This window comes from Phodopus roborovskii, unplaced genomic scaffold (assembly GCF_943737965.1).
Source record: "Phodopus roborovskii unplaced genomic scaffold, PHOROB, whole genome shotgun sequence".
Classification (NCBI taxonomy): domain Eukaryota; kingdom Metazoa; phylum Chordata; class Mammalia; order Rodentia; family Cricetidae; genus Phodopus; species Phodopus roborovskii.
In genome coordinates, this window is record NW_026126541.1 from 1,994,325 (window position 1) to 2,013,654 (window position 19,330).

At 50.2% G+C, this 19,330-nt stretch overlaps 1 protein-coding gene across 1 annotated transcript; it reads left to right on the plus strand.

The window, feature by feature from the left end:
• The first annotated feature begins 1,561 nt into the window (after nucleotides 1-1,561).
• Nucleotides 1,562-6,248, plus strand: Vax1 (ventral anterior homeobox 1). Its single transcript, XM_051199915.1, has 3 exons — nucleotides 1,562-2,487; nucleotides 3,623-3,810; nucleotides 5,536-6,248. Exons 1-3 carry the CDS (start codon nucleotides 2,247-2,249, stop codon nucleotides 6,121-6,123), a joined length of 1,017 nt encoding a protein of 338 aa, XP_051055872.1. The 5' UTR covers nucleotides 1,562-2,246; the 3' UTR covers nucleotides 6,124-6,248.
• Nucleotides 6,249-19,330: the final 13,082 nt, after the last annotated feature.

The following is a 19,330-nucleotide window of genomic DNA, read 5'->3' on the forward strand; positions in this document are numbered from 1 at the left end:
AATTCAGGACCCATACCCCGGAGCACGGATCTCAGCTAGCAAATAGGGCACCCAGTGGGGAGCATCCGAGGCCTCGGGAGTCCTCCTTCACAGACTGGTCTTTGGGGCCAAGAAGGCGGGCGGTGCTTCTGTGTGCAGGGAGCCGGCTCGCGAAGGAGGGACTCCTTTCTTCACTCCGCTCCCTTGTCTTCCTCGCTGCCCGGCGACAGCGGACGTTGCAGGCGGTTGCCACGCGGTCGCCCGGGAGGTGTTCTGCCTGAGGGCTGTGCCCACAGAGCTATCTTTGAGCTCTCAGTTTTCCTTCTGGGATACCCCTCGTCCAGTGGACATCACTCAACACAATCACCCTAAGTAGCCCCAGTCCCACAGTCAAAGCCCGAGGTCTGCCTGGGGTGCGACAGATACCCTTGGAAGGGACCAAACGCGGTTGCCCCAAGGGGCCAGAGGTGGCACCCGGAGAGGACTGCGGTTACCCGGCTTGGCCCGCCCCCTCCACGTTCCACAGCCTCGAGGGGCCGCGGCGGTGGCCTGGAGGTGACAGCCGGAGCCCCTCGGAGGCCGCCACACACACTCGCTGCCCTCCCCACTCACTCCCTGCCTCCCACCTTCTCGCCAAGACCCCCGCCCCTCCCCCGCCCGCCTCCTCCCCATTCTTGGAATTGTGTGGAAAAATTCTCAGCCAAACCTCCCACCTCTCCTCTCCTCTCCCCCCCCCCCACCACTCCCTTTTAAAAACCCCCTTTCCTCCGCGGTCCCTGCACTCTTTGTGAATGAGGGCCGGGAACGCGGCCCTTCCCCCGCCCAGGAGCCACGCCAGACCGCCGCACTCACAGGACTGTTTGTTAATAGTCCAATTAGATAATTGCCATCTTTCAGTCCTTTTGCTCCGCATTTCCCATAAAAGAATGAACGGGGAGAGCGGCGTGGAGAGGGCTTCTGCCCCGGCAAGGTGACGAGAAGGGCTGGAGCAGGCTCCTTGCACAAGGCCAAGCGCTTGAATTGAATCATTGTGGCCTAATCAATGCTGTTATTGGATTACTGGCTGTTGCTTTTCTCAAAGACATTGTAGCAAGACAATGAAATAGCTAGGGGGAAACTTTTTTTTTTAAAGCAGATCTCACAGTTGAGAATTTTAGTCTCTCTCTCTCTCTCTCTCTCTCTCTCTCTCTCTCTCTCTCTCTCTCTCTCCCTCTCTCTCCTTTTCTCTCTCTCTCCCTCCACCCCCCTCCTGCTGGACTCTGAGTACAAAGCTGCCCTTTGAATGGATTGCCTCAGGGCTGTTGGAGGTGCAGGCATGAAAAAAAAAAAAAATATCCAACTGAGGCCTCAGGGAGAGGGGCGGCAGTTTAAGATGGCTGTCGGCATCGAGGTGTGTTAAAGAGTTGCTTGGGGAGAAAGCTTGGCTTTTTTGGAGTGTGTGTGTGTGTGGGAGACTTTGGGGGGAAACTTTCCTCCTCCTCCCTTCTCTCCCCACTTAGAGGCAATTGCTTTCTTCAGCTACATGGACTGAGGGGGTGCAACCCCCCCCCCCCGTTCAGCTCTGTATGGAGAGCCTGGAAGCCCCCTTTAGCCAGTATGCGAGCAGGAAGGTCAAAGGCAAAGAGAAAGTTAATAATGCCTGCTAATGGTGCTAACAATTCAGGATGAATCTTGTCAAAAGTTTTTTCTGGAAGTGTGGGTCTTTGATTGTGTTTCCCGAAAGCAAGACCAATCATTTCCGTTTATTCACTGGCTAAACCCCTACTTGATTGGGGACAAGGACAGAAACCATCCATTACGATCTGATATATTATCCAAACAATTTAGTGTATTCATGAGGTAACTGAAACGTGGGGGCTGCGAAATTACCCGTAATCAATTGCAACAGCGAGTGTGCGTCCCCCGGGTGTCGGACAACCACAACTCGGCGGTCTCAGTAACAGGCGGAGCCGCAGCGTTTTTGGAGTTGCGCTGTTCGCTACCTGATCGCCAGGCTGGGGACACTGGACGTGCTCAGAGAAGGCGAGCGCTGACGAGGCGGCCTCGCTACTGCTCCGCCGGGATCCTGGACCAGACCTGCCGCCTGTCGTACTAGCGCGTCACTCTCCTGTCGCCGCTGACCCTCCGCGGCCGCCGAAGCCACCCCGCGGGGACATTCATTCTCGCGGGCGACGGAGCTTAGGGGCTGCGTTGTAGGGGTTTTGTCCCCTTCTGCCTCTTTTTTTCCTCCCCCTCCCCCTTTTCTTCTTTTCTGTGTTGTTTTGCCTATGTTCGGGAAACCAGACAAAATGGACGTCCGGTGCCACTCGGACACCGAGGCCGCCAGGGTCTCGAAGAACGCTCACAAGGAGAGCCGGGAGATCAAGGGCGCCGAGGGGAGCCTTCCGGCCGCCTTCCTCAAGGAGCCGCAGGGCGCCTTTTCGGCGTCTGGCGCTTCGGAAGATTGTAACAAAAGTAAATCCAATTCCTCCGCAGACCCGGATTACTGTCGCCGGATCCTAGTCCGAGGTACGGATGGGCAGGGCTTTGGGGCACGTTCTTTTGGGGGTAATCCCCTGGCCGCAGCTGCGCGCCGCCGCCCAGGCTGGCGAGGACTTGGGAGAAAGTTGTTACTGGTCCCCCTTTACTCGGGTCCGGCCGGACGCAGGGGATCCGAGCCTGGGACTCCTCTGAACTCCCTCTCCTGGGGTCCTCGGCCCTAGCAGCGCGGAGGGGCCCCGCCAGCCCAGCTACGGAAAGGAACCCAGGCACTGAGAGCGAGGGGTGCGCAGGCCACCAAACTGCGGCTACGGACCCGGGGGACGTGCGCGTGTCCTTCGGGATAAGGACCTGCTGGTGGGCGGCCTGCGGGCTTCTAAGCCCCGGAGGGCAGAGCGCACCCAAAAGAACGCTGGGCGTGGAAGAGCAGCCTTCCGCCGCAGGATAGCGCTCGGCCAGTAGGCTGGCTGGGCTGAGTGAGGGCCCTGGCGCTGTGCTCCCGGCCTGGCCGCTGCAGCCCAGAGAAACCTCCGAACAGGGGCGCGGGGCTGCGGATGCCGCCTCTTTGCTGGACCCGGCCTCGCTCAAAGAGCGGCATGCGCTCCGGGCGGGCATCAGCGGCTCGGAGGCCGGCTTCAGCCAGCGCCGCCCCCGCCAGCAGATAGCCAGGCCCCGCAAGCGGGCTTTCAGTCCCTCCTCCTTCTACCGCCTGGGTAGAAGCCGGCTAGAGACCCGGGGTGGGGGTGGGGACTGCAGGACTGCAGGCTGCTCCTCAGTCTGGGGCCAGGCTGGGACTGGGGTGTTCAGTAACGGCCCCTCTGGGCTGCTGGGGACTCGGATCACGCAGCAGAGGCCCCCTAGGCCAGAAGGACTATCCCCCTATTTAGAACTCATTTTGTTTTTGGTTTTGGTTTTGTGTTTTGTTTTGTTTTTTTCCTCCTCTGTGTCTTGAGGAACTCTACCAAGACGGAGTCTGGTTATTCTTCCAATTAGTGCTATGAAGTTAGCCCCTTTGGTCTCCATACACCCACAGGATCTTGGCTTTACCACTGCGGCCACCCGTACACCCGCCGCATCCTGCTGGAGATTTGTTCCTAGCTAGCTCGGGGAAAAGAGGAGGAGGAAACCACGAGGGTTCTTGTGGCTGACATCTACCCTTCCCTAGATGCCAAAGGGTCTATCCGAGAAATCATCCTGCCCAAGGGCTTGGACCTGGACCGGCCCAAGAGGACACGCACGTCCTTCACGGCGGAGCAGCTCTACCGGCTGGAGATGGAGTTCCAGCGTTGCCAATATGTGGTGGGCCGGGAGAGAACCGAGTTGGCCCGGCAGCTGAATCTGTCCGAGACCCAGGTACCCAGCTGCTCACAGCCCCAGGCTTCCTCTTCCCAGCACCCCAGCCGGTCATTCCTCACCATCTACCTTGCTTTGGGTCAAACTGCCCAGGGATGTGGAGGAGTAGGAACGGAGAACGGACAGGGATGAGTCTAAGACTTTCTCCTCTTTTATAAATTATCATTTCCTCTCCACATCCTCAAGTGCTCCATAGTCTAATTTCTTCATACCTTGACTTGGCCCGGGGGACCCCATATTTAGTCCTTTTGGACTTATTTTTGGTTCTCAGACTTTAGAATTTGTGGATGGCTTCTGATTTATAAAAAGCTGGTCAGCGCCTCCCCCCTCCCCCCGCCCCCCGGCCGCCCTGTTTGGATACATACTATTTTGGTTATATTCCCAGTAACACACCGCTTTGGGAACCTACGGTTTACCCAATACCCAGATCCATTCTACAAGAAGCAGGATTGGAAAGCAGTGCCAGCTCTCAGAGACCTGCCTGAGCAAATATGGCAGCCCCCACCCCTTAAAAACCAACCCTGGGCACCCTTCTGGGGTACCAAGATGCAGTGTCCTCTGTGCCAGTGAGTGGGCAGAAGATGTGGTGACTTGGGTGCAAGCTGTGTACATTGTGTCTGTTGCATTTTAGGCCCTCTCCTTACCACAGAGTCCCATGTTGCCCATTCAAGCTTTACATACGTACTGCAAGGCGGAGAGGGTTTGCCTGGCCTGAGCTGTTTGGGTCAGTGTCTTCCTAGTCTCTTTCCCTGTGCCCAGTCAAGCAGGTGGAGAGCATTTTAGCTCTAAAATCGGGCCTGAATACTGAGAACTGAGGACAGAACAGATGGGAAAATCTAAGTTTGGGTTGGCATGGTGGCATGTCTCATATTGTCTGTGTTAACCCAACCTTTAGATTTCAAAAATCCAAGTAGGATGTTTTCCTCTGCCCCATAGAGCCACTACCCTCTATTCTAGGCCCAAAAAGGCAGAAGGGGAAAGGGGCATTGGAACGTATTTAGTCTACAATAGTCTCCTGTTTTTCATGACCCCAAAGTCCCCGATTGTGCAGAGGGAGTGATAAAAAGTATATCCTCAGACTGACTCTTCAAACTAGCAGGTGCTGAAAGGCGGGAGAAAGCTTGGCTTGGCAAGTCCTCCAGGCTTTTACCCACCTTCTCTGTCTGCTGCTGGTCAGTCTTTGGCCTAACAAGCAGGGAACGACCTCTTGGAGTCTCTAAGAAGCACCGTTAGATTATCGGAGGCCAAATTTGAACTCACTGGGCTAGCGACCTAGATCTCGGAAGGCTGAGAAACACAGTTCCCCAGACACCTCAGCTTCCTGCACAACCTTCCCCGGGCCCTCAGGCTCTCTGGATTGTGCCGATTCACCAATCGGTGAACACAAGACACCTCCGTGGGGATCGCAGCGGCGCAGTGACTTATCTGTCTTCCTTCCTCGTTAGTGTCGTGGACGTTTTATTACTTTGCTTTTGTAACCCGCTCTGGCCTAGGCCTGCTTGTATGACCCGGAAGCGTAGCCCAGTGGAACGGTGTCCCCCTCGTGGTGGTTCTTGCTTCGCTAGAAGCTTTGGAGCCTCGATCCTCTGCTGCAGGGTGGGGCTGCGACTAGGACTGGGATTAGGGGAGGGTCCCCAGTAACCCAGCCCCCCCAATCTCTTCCGCCTTTGACCCTGCTTTCCTGATGCTCTCTCCCTGATTTCCCTCCCGCACATCTGCGCTCAGGTGAAGGTCTGGTTCCAGAATCGGCGAACCAAGCAGAAGAAGGACCAGGGCAAGGACTCCGAGCTGCGCTCGGTGGTGTCAGAGACCGCCGCCACGTGCAGCGTGCTGCGGCTGTTGGAGCAGGGCCGCCTGCTGTCGCCGCCCGGCCTGCCTGCCCTGCTACCTCCCTGTGCTACCGGCGCTCTCGGGTCGGCGTTGCGCGGGCCCAGCCTCCCGGCCCTGAGTGCTGGCGCTGCGGCGGGCTCGGCCGCTGCTGCCGCCGCCGCCGCCGCCGCTACTGCCCCAGGCCCCGCAGGCGCAGCGTCTCAGCACCCGCCTGCCGTGGGCGGCGCTCCCGGCCCAGGGCCTGCGGGGCCCGGGGGACTGCACGCGGGAGCACCCGCTGCCAGCCACGGTCTCTTCAGCCTGCCGGTGCCGTCGCTGCTAGGCTCTGTTGCAAGCCGCCTTTCCTCGGCCCCGTTGACGATGGCTGGTTCGCTAGCCGGGAATTTGCAAGAACTTTCAGCCCGGTACCTGAGTTCCTCGGCCTTCGAGCCTTACTCCCGGACCAACAATAAAGAAGGGGCCGAGAAAAAAGCGCTGGACTGATTTTCAGTGTTACCCTGTATTTATATTTATAACATCTATTGTGGTGGTATTTATGGACTCGCGCGCGCGTTAGGCGCCCAGTGCTCCTGCGCTGGCCTTCCTGCCCCCCCTAGGCCTCTGACTGCTCCCCCACAAGGCTCCTCCCCGCAGGCTACTGATTTCATCTCACTTGAGCTGTTTTTGTTCTCTCTACTTTTCCTTCCTCCCTCCAACCCCACCTTTCTTCTGAATCCAGGAATGATCCAAAGAATTGGGGAGAAATACCCGAATTAACCAATCCCTGGTTTCCCCCATCCCTGCCAGCCAGGGAAAGAACAGACTGAGCCTAAGTCCACCTGCCCCCCCACATACACCTGTTCTGGTTAGGGGCACTGCACACCGCTCTTACGAATTTTTGGAAGAGGAAATATGTTCACGGGCCGCCAGGGACTGAAAGGCTTCTTGGTTTCTTTGGACAACCCCCCCTCCAAAGGGCCTGTCTCCTCTTGTCAGAGAAACCTTGGCTTTTGGAGTTCTTGGCCCCGATTTTTAGACCTCTCAGGATAACTGGTGCATAGTCAGCTCCCGTCCGAACAGAGCTGATGAGTTTTATTCCCTTTAGGGAAACTCTAATCGCAAGCTCCTCGACCCCAAGAAACGATAAATCAAACGTCTTGTTAGGCAAAGGTGGTGATAAATTTGATCTAACAGCAATAAGGCAATAGTAATTGTTACAGTAAACCAGATAAAGTGTTACCTGTTTTTAAACACTCATAAACAGTTGAGTTTGCAAAGAATAAGGAATTCGTGCTAGAGAATGCACCACGGGGCCGTGCAAAATTAAAATCCCGAGTGCTGTGACTTTATATGGGAACTTAAAGAAGAAAAGTCAGTGATACCAAGAAGAGAAGATTCAGGGCCATGGCTGCACCGTGGCTGGAATGGCTGTGTTTGGAAGTAAATCAACACCCGCTGTCTTCTGAACTCTACGTCCACAAAGGCTTTTCACGCCCCGGGTTTCCTGAACTTTTGCTTTCGGAAGCACACGTTGGGATGCCCAGCACCATGGCCCTGGCCTGATTCCTTGGTACCAGTGTTTCCTTGCAGGGCAGACAGGGCACACACCTCTTCCTCCTCAACCCCAGGGTGTCAGCCATCCCGAGTTAGGACCCTTACCACCATGTGGGTGCAGCCCCCAGAACCACAGCCACCTTATTTTAACCAAAACCACAGGCCCAGAGCGCGAGGTGCCTCAGTGTCTAGAATGTATTCACCCATCCGAAACAATCGCAAAACATTAAAAATATTAGTAACTTTATTGTAAATTATTTACATATGAAGTTTCCCCCCTTTTCGTTTTTCCATTTCTTTTCTTGTTTCATTTTTTTCTTTTTTGTTTCTCTCTCTTTCTCGCTCTCTCTCTCTCTTAGGTAAATAGTGAAGAAAATAACGAACGATTCAAACGCGGGTAGGTGTCACTGAACCCTGGCTACTAACTGTGTTCTGGATGTCTTGGCTCTTTGGATGTTTTTGTATTTATGTGGTGAGAGTGAAAAATATATATCTATGATGATAAAGTGTATTTTTGTCCTATATTTGCAAGATTACAAAATCTCTCTCTCTCTCTCTCTCTCTCTCTCACACACACACACACACACACACACGTGCACAGCAAAAAGAGAAGACTCTCAGGGTTTAGGTGTGAGTCCTGAAAGCACTGGGTGCAGGGAGGAGGGAGGGGGGCCGGCACACGACCCACACTCTGGAGAGTGGACTTGGAAGTGCAGGGGTGGGGGCTGGGCAGCGTGTTGTTCCTGAGGAGACCTGCTTCTGGTCCCGAGTTCTTTTTGGTCTCCCCTTCTTTGCCCGAAACACAGGTTTCTCAGTGCTGTCTCTTCTGTCCTGCTCAAGTTTCTGTCTCCTGACGCTCTCCACTCTCAGCATTTCAACACTGGGATCTTGTGCAAATCCGCGGTTCTGGACCAGCAAGATTTTAATTAATTTATTTTGACTTAGAAATCTCTTGGCCATTAAGCAGAAACTTTGAAGGCGAAAGGAAAAAAAAAAAACGATCTAAATATTAATCCCTCTGTGTGTGTGTGTGTGTGTATGTATGTGAGAGAGAGAGAGAAAGAGAGAGTCTCCTTCATCCTGACCCTGGGACACGGGTTGTGGCTCAGGATGGAGGCCTTGCCTCTGGACTTGGGGGAAGGTGGGAGTGGCCCTGGAAGATGCTGGCCTTGGACATGACCTCCTCAAAAGCTCAAGCAGTGGGCACAGCGGAGGGTCCACAGGGTGGCATCCCCACAAGTGGAGGTTGCTGGTGCAGGGACCACAGTTCCCTGGTGGTGCAAGCCAGCCCTTGAACCCCGACTCATATGCAATGCCTGCACTCCCCCGTGGACGAATCCAAAGGCGGGGAGTGGTGTCAGTGTGGACAGCAGACACTCGACTACGCCCTAGGACAGATGGGGGGGTGGGGCTGTCTCGGGCTCTGGGTCCTGCTGGATGTCAGAGTAGCAGCCCACACACAGTTCCTTTTTTTTTTTTTTTTTTCAAAGTCGGACTTAGACCCTCAGTTCTGTGTTCTCTCTTTCCCTCTCCCCCCCCCTTCTCTCCCAGATTCCATCTCTCCCTTACCCTGGCTGCCCCGAAGTCAAGGCTGTGGGTGGCTCTGCCTTCTCTGTCAAAGCTGGTGGCTGAGGCCCTCCTGGAATAGAAGGTGGCATAATCTTATGGAACAAAAGAAAACACAAAATCCCAGTTTTGGGTGCCCTAGAGACTTGGCCCCTCTGCAGCAGGGGCCAGGAAGGGTTCTTCCCAGCTCCCCCACTTCCCACTTTCTTCTCCCGAGAAGGAGAGCTATCCCCACCCATGCCTCTCCCTGTCACCTCCCTTCCCTCTTGGCTCTGGGCAGAGCCACTATGCTGGGCAGGCCTGCCACTTAGGGAGCACAATTGTTCTTAAAGGGCCTCTTCTCCCGTGAAAATGAATCACAATTTTAATTAAAAAACGTTTGTAGACAATCCATTTAATTTTAGTGCCTGTCTTGTTTTCCCTCCTTCTGCAAGGGCCTCTGGAACCGGAGACTCATAGGGAAGAGGCAGGTGGCTGTGGTGACAACAGCTGGCTCCACTTGGGAGAAGGTGGGAGGGCTCCTGGGATATGGGAACAGCTGGGGTGGGGGCTGCTGAGAGGGCTGTCATTCTCAGGCCTGTACAAAGCATCGTCCACAGTAGAGCAGAAAGGAAAGGAAAGACAGCCTTCCTCCAACCCCCTGTGGCTTTGCTGGTCAGATCTGGCAAGTTAGCTAGGGAGTGGTTTGGGGACTCAGAGGCCACTTTTTCCATGGACCTCACTCCCAGTCAGATGTGTTGCTCCTCTGGAGCAGCAGTTAGCTACTCTTAGGAATTACAAATAGGTATGCACACAAATAGGTGTGCACACGCGCGCGCGCACACACACATACACACACTCTCTCTCTCTCTCACACACTCACACATACTCACACACACTCATACACACTCTCACACACTCACTCACACACACTCACACACACACTCTCTCTCTCTCTCTCTCTCTCACACACACACACACACACTCCTGATTTCTTCCATTGCTGTGCTTCTTTTCCTGCTTAGAAGTTCTCCAGCACTGTCTTTTTCCTGGTTGGAAAGAGCCCTTTTGTCTTTTGCTTTGCTGTTTGCCCCCTCTAGGGAGTCTTTCTAAGGTCCTTGAAGGGTTTTCAAGGCATTTTCTTCTAACTTCCTGATGCCCTGTGTCTAAGGGACACAACTGATCAGAACTTAAGCCCTCAACTAGGTCAAAGTTTTCCAAGATACATCTTTTACACCAGCCTCTTAAAATTCCTTAACACTTCCCTTTATTTTGGAATCAGAAGTTTGGGGGTTGTGCTTTGCATGCGTGCGTGCGTGCGTGCGTGCGTGCGTGCGTGTGTGTGTGTGTGTGTGTGTGTGTCATATAGAGAGCAGAGAAAAACATTGTCTTTCTCACTTTCCACCTACTTCTTAAAACAGGATCTCTCATTGAACCCAGAGCTTACCGATTCAACAAGATTGGAAGGCCCAGAGATCTTCTTGTCTCTGTCTCAGAAGTGCTAAGTTCACAGGTGCTTGTTACCACACTAGGCTTTTTACATAGGTAATAGGGATTTAAACCAAGGTCCTTGCATTTGTGTAGCAAGCATTTTGCCACTGAGTCATCTCCCTAGCCTCAGGCTGAGCATTTTAAACAAATTTTCAAAGAGGTTCTTATGGGCACTAACATTTGACAGCCACTGCATTAAATGACATACTACCCACTACAACAGTCTCCAGTATGTGGTCCAGGGACTAGGAGATGGTGGAAATACAGCGAATGTTTGTTAAACAAATTAATCCCCTCTTTCTGACCCAGTGTAGAGTTTCTTGAACTATACATTGTAACAGAATACTATTTTTATACAGGAAAATCATTACATTTCACAGCATTTTTTATTTGAGTATGTGTCATGTTGGCGGAGCAGGAGAGGAAAGAGAGGTCTTGTCTGTGATCTAAACTTTCTGTGAGGGCCTTTTGTAAGCTCAGCTTAGACCTCCTTGCTGAACACATCCCTGCTGTCTTTCAGGTCTGGTGATTAAGAAAATATAGGACAGGAGTCCATTAGGTCTGCTGAACTCACACACTTGTTGGAGGGACACCAGAGTCGGGGGGGGGGGGGCTACCAGAATAGAACCCTAATGAGGCTTATGTTCTGATGTAGAGTCCCCTGGGAGGTTTGTGTCACACCCAGGATATCATGCATACAAGGCAAACACCCTAGCCCTGAATTCCATTCCAGCCCTTCCCCTTAACCAGAAAACAGAAATTATTGTGCTGACTATTGTAGTATTCAGCCCTTCTTGGAAATAAATCGTATCATATATGTGCACAATTTTAATATAAAGAGGTTTTCTTTCCCTATACAACTATATGAAATTTTTCATTGAAAACATTTGTTATGCATGTAAAATATGTAGACAGCAACGACATGAATGTAAACACACATACACACACACACACACGTGTTCCTCAGGATACCACAAGGCTGATGACTCTGGTTTGACACACAAAGGAAAAACAATTTGTGTTAGTGATTGCTTGTGACTTTGGAGTCAGGTCTATCACTGAACAGTGAGATCTCAGATGGCATAAACAGTGGGCTGTCCCAAGCCCACGCTCTGTGTCAAAATGAAGACAATAAAGGCCCTAACTTCTCACCACTGTCCTGTGTGACTAAGGCAGGGGAAGCATACCATAAAAGCTCCCTGCAAATTTTATATACTCAGGGGCAGGAGAGGGGGCTCTTGCTGTCCTTGAGCGGGACCTGGGTTCAGTTCTTGGGTTCATTTACCCTGTGGCTTACTGTCTGTGTGTCCAGTTCCAGGGCATCCCATGCCTTCTTTTAGCCTTCTTGGGCACCAAGCATGTACATGGTGTCCATACATACACAGGCAGAACACCCATACACACAAAATAACAACCAATAAATCTAAAAATATAAAACAAAAGTGTTTGTTATAAAACCATGTCACAGCAGCTCCCTCTTCAGGTTATCCATCTGTAGAATGGATTATGGCTGGCCCACTCCTGCTTCAGACTGGATACCACACACATTAGTGAACACTGCCTTAAAACAAAACAAAACACTCCAAGCAATGGATAATTGCTGCAGTGCCTTGGCAGACAGACCTCCGCTACAAAGCCTTAACTGCCCATCCTTTGGAAACTGACTGTATCCACTAAGAGAGATTCTTACTAAGTCATGCCCCACTTCTGAGGGCCCAGCAATATTTGACTTCCAGCCAATCCTTCTCCTCCATAGCTGTTGAACTGGGACCAATGTGTAACAGACTTCTCATGTGCTCATCTCTTAGCTTCTTGGGGAAGTCAACGTGAGAATCCGATTTGGAAAGAGCATGTGAGAGGTAGCAGTAAGGAAGCCCGAGGACTCCGAGTGTAAGACAGCTGACAGCAAATAGGTTACGGAAAACCATGGGAGGTGACCGTTAGAATTTACCACAAAGGTGGATGGGGAGCCACTGAAAAACCCTCCCAAGAAGATGATGGATGTCCAGTCTTACCTTTTAGACCTTTTTTTTCCTGGAAGTTTGGGGAAAAGTCCAGGGGAGGCTGTGCGGAAACAGAAGGGCAAGAATTCTGAGGCGAAGGCCCATTAGTCCACACCTGTAGAGATGCTGGCGGAGAAGGAGCTGCTGCAGCTGGGTCTGCCAGTGAGGGTCAGCTGGCCCAGAGGCAGCCGAGAGGAGGAGTCAAGGCATTTTGCCACAAAAAGAACCCGTAGTTTTGGATCAGACTGGAGCTATCTGGTGCTGCTGGTGGTGGTGGTATTGACTGATTTCAAGACTGGGATCCAAGTGGATCTTTGAAACATTTCCCTGGCACCAAAATGACAAGCACATGGAAGCTATGGAGGCCCTGGCTTGGATGAGAGAAACGACCAGTGTGGTCTTTTTTTTTTTTTTTACACTTGTTTGGCTTTGTTACAATGTTATCTTGCATTTGTTTCTGATTATAATCCCCTCCTTTTTCAGATGGCTCTTTCCTAGAACTCCTTTCATTTTATGGTTGAACTTTTATGTCAGGACTGACTTTTCCAATCTCCCCCCTCCCCCTCCCTCTGAGCCTTCCTCCTTCCCTCCCTTTCCCTCTGTCCGTCCCTCCCTCCCTCCTTCCTTCCTCTTTCTTTGTCTCCTCCCATTCTGCCCAGTGTCTCATATAGCCCAGGCTGACCTCAAACTCCCTATGTAGCTAAGGAAGAACTTTGGATCCTACTGCTTTTATCTAGGTGCCAGAATTACAGGTGGGTGTCTCCACACCTAGTTTATGCGGTGCTGGGGATCAAACCCAGGACTTTAATGCTTGTAGGCAAGTACTTTTCATTTATCTACAACTTTCTTATCGTGTGATATCTTAGATGAAGTATTATGTATAAAGCACTTCAGACTTTATGTACTAATTTAGCTGACTTCATGTGCTAATACATCTACTAAAATTTTCATTGTGTGTTCATATGGTGTCTCTATTTTTTGAGTCAGGGTCTCTCGCTGAACCTGGAGATCACTAGTTTGGCTAGGTGGCCTGGCCAGTCATCCTTGGAGATTCTTCAGTGCCCACTCCCCTCTCCTTGGCATTACAGACATGTTGGTGGAAGTTTCTGTCCACGCATGAGCTCCCAAGAAAGCACTCAGAGGCTTAATATAAATGACAAATACTTGGCCAGTAGCTCAGGCTTGTTACTAGTTAACTCTTACATTTGAATGAAGCCACATTTTCTATCTCTGTTTTGCCTCCTGGCTTGGTACCCTTTCTCAGCATGACAGGACAATCTTGCTTTTCTCTGTGTCTGTCTGTGACTCCTCAGACTCTGTCCTTCTTCCTCCCAGCATCCTCAATTTGTTTCTCCCGCCTAACCTTCAGCTATTGGCCAGTCAGCTTGTTTACTAAACCAATCACAGTGACATATATCCATAGTGCAAAGGAATATTCCACACAAGGTGGCTTTACCTACCGAGTCATCTACCCTGCCCATCATTTTGACTATTATATTTTTACTAAGAGCTGATTTTCATTTTTCTTTTAATTTAATTTAATATGGACCAGTGATTTCCTGCATATATGTCTGTGTTCCACATGTGTGCCTTGTACCCACAGAGGCTGAAAGAGGGCATCAGATTCCATATAATGGACGGTTGTGAACCACCATGTGGGTGCTGGGAATCAAACCCAGGACCTCTGGAAGAGAAGCCAGTGCTCTAAACCACCGAGCCATACTGTTTGGAATAATATCCAGTAGTTTATGTGGCTATTAAAATTAAATATTCAATTAGAAGTCAATTCAGGGCATGCCTATTGAGAGTATTAATAACCACTGTCTTGCTCTTGTTCCAATGTCTTGTTCTTTGTACCTCTGAAGATATTAATAATAATTTCTTTTTTTAAGATTTTAAATTATTTTATGTGCATTGGTGTGAAGGTGTCAGATCCCGTGGAACTTGAGTTACAGACAGTTGTGAGCTGACATGTGGGTGCTGGGAATTGAACCTGGGTCCTCTAGAAGAGCAGCCAGTGCTCTTAACTGCCGAGCCATCTCTCCAGCCCAGATAATTTCTTTTATGTTGTTTCAACACTCTTTTATTTTGTGGAGTCATTTTCATAGATTAGAGCACAAACAGCCAGAGTGAAGCCTGTGCCTTAGAGGGTTTGACGGCAATGAGCTTTCAGGCACGGTGATCAGGCAGGAATGCTCATCAAGGGATCAATGTATACATAGATCTCTCTCATGTTACATTCTTCAAAGGAAAATTGTGAGTCTCCTAACTGGAGGGTATGGGCTAAGCTAAGTGTAGCAGGAGTGGGTGGGAGTCTTACTAAATCGGTAGATGTAGATTTCTTTTTTATCGGGTTTTCTTGGGTTTTAATCTCACTGAACTTTTCCCCTTCCAATTTGGAGTCTTTCTGGTTTATTATATCCAGAAAAAGACTGATGTCACAGGAAGGTTTGCTGTAAGCTACTCAGAGGCCAGAGGATGGGATCAAATCAGAAGTGCCGCAAGTTCTTGGTTTTGGGTTTTTTGAGACAAAGTTTCTCTGTGTAACAGTTCTGGCTGTCCTGGAACTCAGAGATCACCTCTCTAAGGCCTGTGACTCCCAGCCCACCCCTTTTGTATGTTTATCTTTTTGTTGTTGTTGCTGTTGTGTTCATCTTTTGTTTGCTTGACTTGACACAGGGTTTCAGTGTGTAGGGTTGCATTCTCAGTGCAAACCAGGCTGATTTCATTCACAGAGAGTACCCTCCTTCCCGCCTCTAAAATGCTGAGGTTAAAGGTGTGTACTGCCATGCCTGACTTACTTACTTGTCTTATACCTGTGTCTTAGCCAGGGTTTCTGTTGCTGCAATGAAACACCACGACCAAAAAGCAAGCTGAGGAAGAAAGGATTTATTTATACTTGGCTTACACTTATCTTTAATTAGCTTATTTTATGTATATAAGTGCTCTATCTGCATGCATGGCTTTATGCCAAAAGAGGGCATCAGATCCCACCACAGAAGGTTGTGAGCCACCATGTAGCTGTTGGGAATTGAACTCGGGGCCTCTGGAAGAGCAGCCACCACTCCAGTCCCCTTGGCTTACACCTCTACATCGTTGTTCATCATTGAAGGAAGTTGGGGCAGGGACAGGGTAGGAACCTGGAGGCAGGAGCTGATGCACAGGCCATGGAGGGGGTGCTGCTTACTGGCTTGCTCTCTGTGCCTCTTTATAGAACCCAGGACCAACAGCCCAGGGATGGCACCAAAACTATGGGCTGAACCCTCCCCCATCGATCGCTAATTGAGAAAATGGCTTACAGCTGGACCTCTTAGAGGCATGGTCTCACTAGAAGTTCCCTCCTCTCTGATAACTCTAGCTTGTGTGGAGTTGACACAAAGGCATCCAGCACAACCCGCAACCTCGCTTGACTTGTTACTTCTCACATTTATTTTGTGAACTGGAAGGCGTCTTTCTTTTCTTAGTTTTCCGAGATGAGTGAAGGCAACTTATGAAAAGTAATGGCCCTCAGTGGGACTTGCTGGAAATGAAATAATTTTCACTCTTGACAACAGTCTAGGTGTGTGGTGAAGATTGCAGCTCTGCGTCCAGGGCAAGGGGAACCTGGGCTCACAATATCTGCTACAGTAACGAGCCCATCTCTGGGGTCGGAAGAGTGACGGAGGGAAACTCCACTCGGAATGAAAAATGTCCTGAACATGGATGGTAGCAGACTCGTGGCATACTTTCTTGGGGGCAGAGGCCGCCATCTAGCTGTTTTGTTGTTCCCCTTCTCATTGAGGCCTGCCCGTCATCTACCTGGGTTTGCAGCCACACTGACCACGGCAACAGTTTCCAACTCTGGATTTTAGTTCCTCTGCTGTTTAAAATTGCCAGTGGCTTCCTTTTAACCAGAGGGCAAATTCAGCTTCCTTCTGTGGTTCACAAAGCCATTCACCAGGAAGCCTTGCCTGTTGCTCTTTGTTCCCACACACGTGAGTGCCATTCGGCTTAGTTTAGCCGGCTTCGCATATTCAGATCACAGCCCTTGCCCACAATAACTGTTCCCACTCCTCCTTTAGGACTCAGTTATGCGTCACATCTGCTGAGACGCATTCTCGGATCTTCCAGAAACCGACAGGGTGTGGTCTCACAGAAGCCTAGGTGCTTCCTGTTGCATTTATGGGACACCTGGCTTCCTTGTCTTCCCCAGTGACCTGCAGATACCGTAACAGCAGGAATCACATCTACATCATACGTCCGCATCACCCTTCAGAAACCGCTCAGGTCATAGTTGGCTTTAGTAAGTATTTGTTGAAAAGTTATTTGTTGTTGGGGGTGGGGTGGGGAGATGGCTCACTGGTTGAAAGCACTTACTGCTCTGACAGAGACCTGGAGTTTATTTCTCCCACTCACATGGGGTGCCTGGTAATTTTCTAGAACTCTAGCTCCAGGGGATCTGGTGCCCCCTGTTGGTTGCTATAGGCACCTGCACGCAAGTGCACATACATGCACACCCACCCTACACATAACTAAAATTAAAATCTTTTTTTATTTTTTTAATTTAGGGACTAGAGAGATGGCTCTGAAGTTAAGAGCACAGGATGCTCTTCCAGGAGACCCAGGTTCAATTCGCAGCAAATACACAGCAGCTCAAAACTGTCCATGATTCAAGTTCCAGGGGGGGTCCAACACCTTCTTCTGGCTTCCCCTGGCACTGCACACATATCTCAGTCCCACTGGACCCATTTTCCTCCACCCATCAGCTCCCACAGCTGCTTAAGAAATAACCACTCTGAGACTTGATATCAGATACAATTGTTTAGCCAATGGCTCAGGCTTCTTACTGGCTAGCTCTTTAATTATTAACCCATTTCTATTAATCTGTGATTCTCCACGTGGCCTGGCTTACTGGTGATGCTCAGGTGGCTACATGGTGTCTGTCCTTTGTCTTTCTTTTCCCTGTCTCTTTGTTTGGAATTCCCGACTAGTTAAATTCTGCCTGTCCGTTGGCCGAAACAGCTTTATTCATCAACCAATAAAAGCAACACATATTTGCAGCATACAAATCAGTGCACAGATATGCAGGCAGGCAAAACACCCATGCACATAAAATGCTTTCACATCTGTTCTCTGGCAGGATACTTGGAGCAGCAAGCTGGCTTCAGAATCAGGAGGTAAAGCTCTCAGCTACCAATCCAAGTGCCATGATCATGGACTAACCCTCTAAAATTATAAGCAAGCACCCAATTAAATGCTGTCTTTTATAAGTATTGCTTGGCCATGGTGTCTCTTCACAGCAATAGAGCAGATACCAAGTATGGTGCCACATACCTGTGAGCCCAGTGTGGGGGAGGTAAAGCAAGGAGACCATGAATTCAAGCTCATCTCTAGATACACAGTGAGCTGAATTCTGTACATGGCTCCCCCTTCCAAAAACGTGGCTATAAAACATGATTTGACACATTACATGTAATTTGGAAATCTATATATTCTCCTTCCGTCTGCACGGCATCTCTCTAAGTCATTTCTATAATCATCTACATGGGAGGATGTCAGATGGACAGAAGTGAATTGATTTGTGGACAGCTAAGTGTTAGACACTGAGCGGGGTTCAAGACAACCCGAGAGGTTAAACACTTCAACATCCACGTGCCGTACAGCTGTTGGGAGAGTTATATAAAACAACCTGATGGCTTAATCAGCATCTGGCTTATTCCGAGAACTGAATATAGTGAGCAGCCATTTTTATTTTCCTTGGAGAAATGCGAAAAAAGAAAATCACCCTTAATGCTGTCAGCCGTGGAATGTGTCATAGTTCATACCTGGGTCCCTGAAAGCTCCTTGTGGCCACTGAGTGAGGCATGAATCGGGAGATGGAAGGCAGAATGGTGTGGGGTCTTGCCATAGTTCCTCTAAGTGGAAAAAGTGCTCCCATCACCAGGGAGAATTGCCTGACAGGGACCAACAGTCAACAGAGGGTTTTGTGGGACACCTGAAGTGCACGATAACTGCTGCTTAGCGCAGGAAGAAAGAAAAGGAGCATCCCTGAGTCTGGTGACAGGTGCCATTACCTTGTTTACTTTAACAGACGTCCACCGGCATCTTCCAGGAACAGGCAATGCAGAATCAGGGTTCTTTTTGAACTTACAATACTGCAATATTGGTGCTATTTTTCCCCCACAACACTCCAAGGTAAGAAATGAAGAGATAAAGAGGGAGGGGGAGAGACAGGGATGGAAGGAGGGAGAGACAGAGACACACACAGAGAGACAGAGACACACACGCACACACACAAAGAGAGAGAGGGAGAGAGAGACAAGACACACACACATACACACACACAGAGAGAGAGAAAGAGAGAGAGAGAGAGATTTAGGGTTTCATTGTAGATCTGGCTAACTTCATTTCGAACCAAGAATTTTGGTTTGGATTTTAGGATTTCCATGAACTTTCTAAAAATTCACAGCCAAGTTAGTGAAGAAGACAATCGATCACTCAGAACAGGTTCCTGGAGGATCCATGACCCAAAAGGAAGGAAGAGCTGTTGTGCCCTGGGCTGTTAGAAGAACTGAGCCAGGTGATAGTGACACATGCCTTTAATCCTAGCACTTGGGAGGCAGAGGCAGGCAGATTTCTATGAGTTCGAGGCTGGCCTGGTCTACAGAGCAAATGCCAGGACAGCTAGGGCTACACAGCAAGCCCAAACAACAAACCCAAAACAAACAAGCCCACCCTCACTTCAAATTAGTTTAGGCAAACTAGAGGAAAAAGCAGCTATTCTAGGGACCCAGAGGTGGGGCCAGCATTGGAGCCCAGCCTTCCTGATTCTGTAGGCCTTGTACCTTCTCTGTTGATGCCTCCCTGGAGGGTAGAGGACACTTCCAGCAGCACAGATCAGATCACTCATACTGCCAAACCTCCTTTTCCCACTATGTCGGTGAGGAGTCGACTGGAGATCTGACTGGAACAGGAGCTAAGGTTTACTTACTGGTAAATGGTTTCTGCTGCAGGATGCCCTCAGTGCATCATGGTGACAATATCAGCTGCCCTAGCATCGACCCAGCCATCTCCTAGCTTGCTTTCTGCTCATGGTATGGTTTCCTCCCCAGACACAAGGAGCTCTACATGGTTTTGTA

Bases quoted from the DNA above. Each gene is read 5' to 3' on its own strand.
- Vax1 (XM_051199915.1), top strand. From the start codon at position 2,247: ATGTTCGGGAAACCAGACAAAATGGACGTCCGGTGCCACTCGGACACC. The intron at 2,488-3,622 runs GTACGGATGGGC...ACCCTTCCCTAG, and splicing joins TCGCCGGATCCTAGTCCGAG to ATGCCAAAGGGTCTATCCGA. The intron at 3,811-5,535 runs GTACCCAGCTGC...ATCTGCGCTCAG, and splicing joins TGAATCTGTCCGAGACCCAG to GTGAAGGTCTGGTTCCAGAA.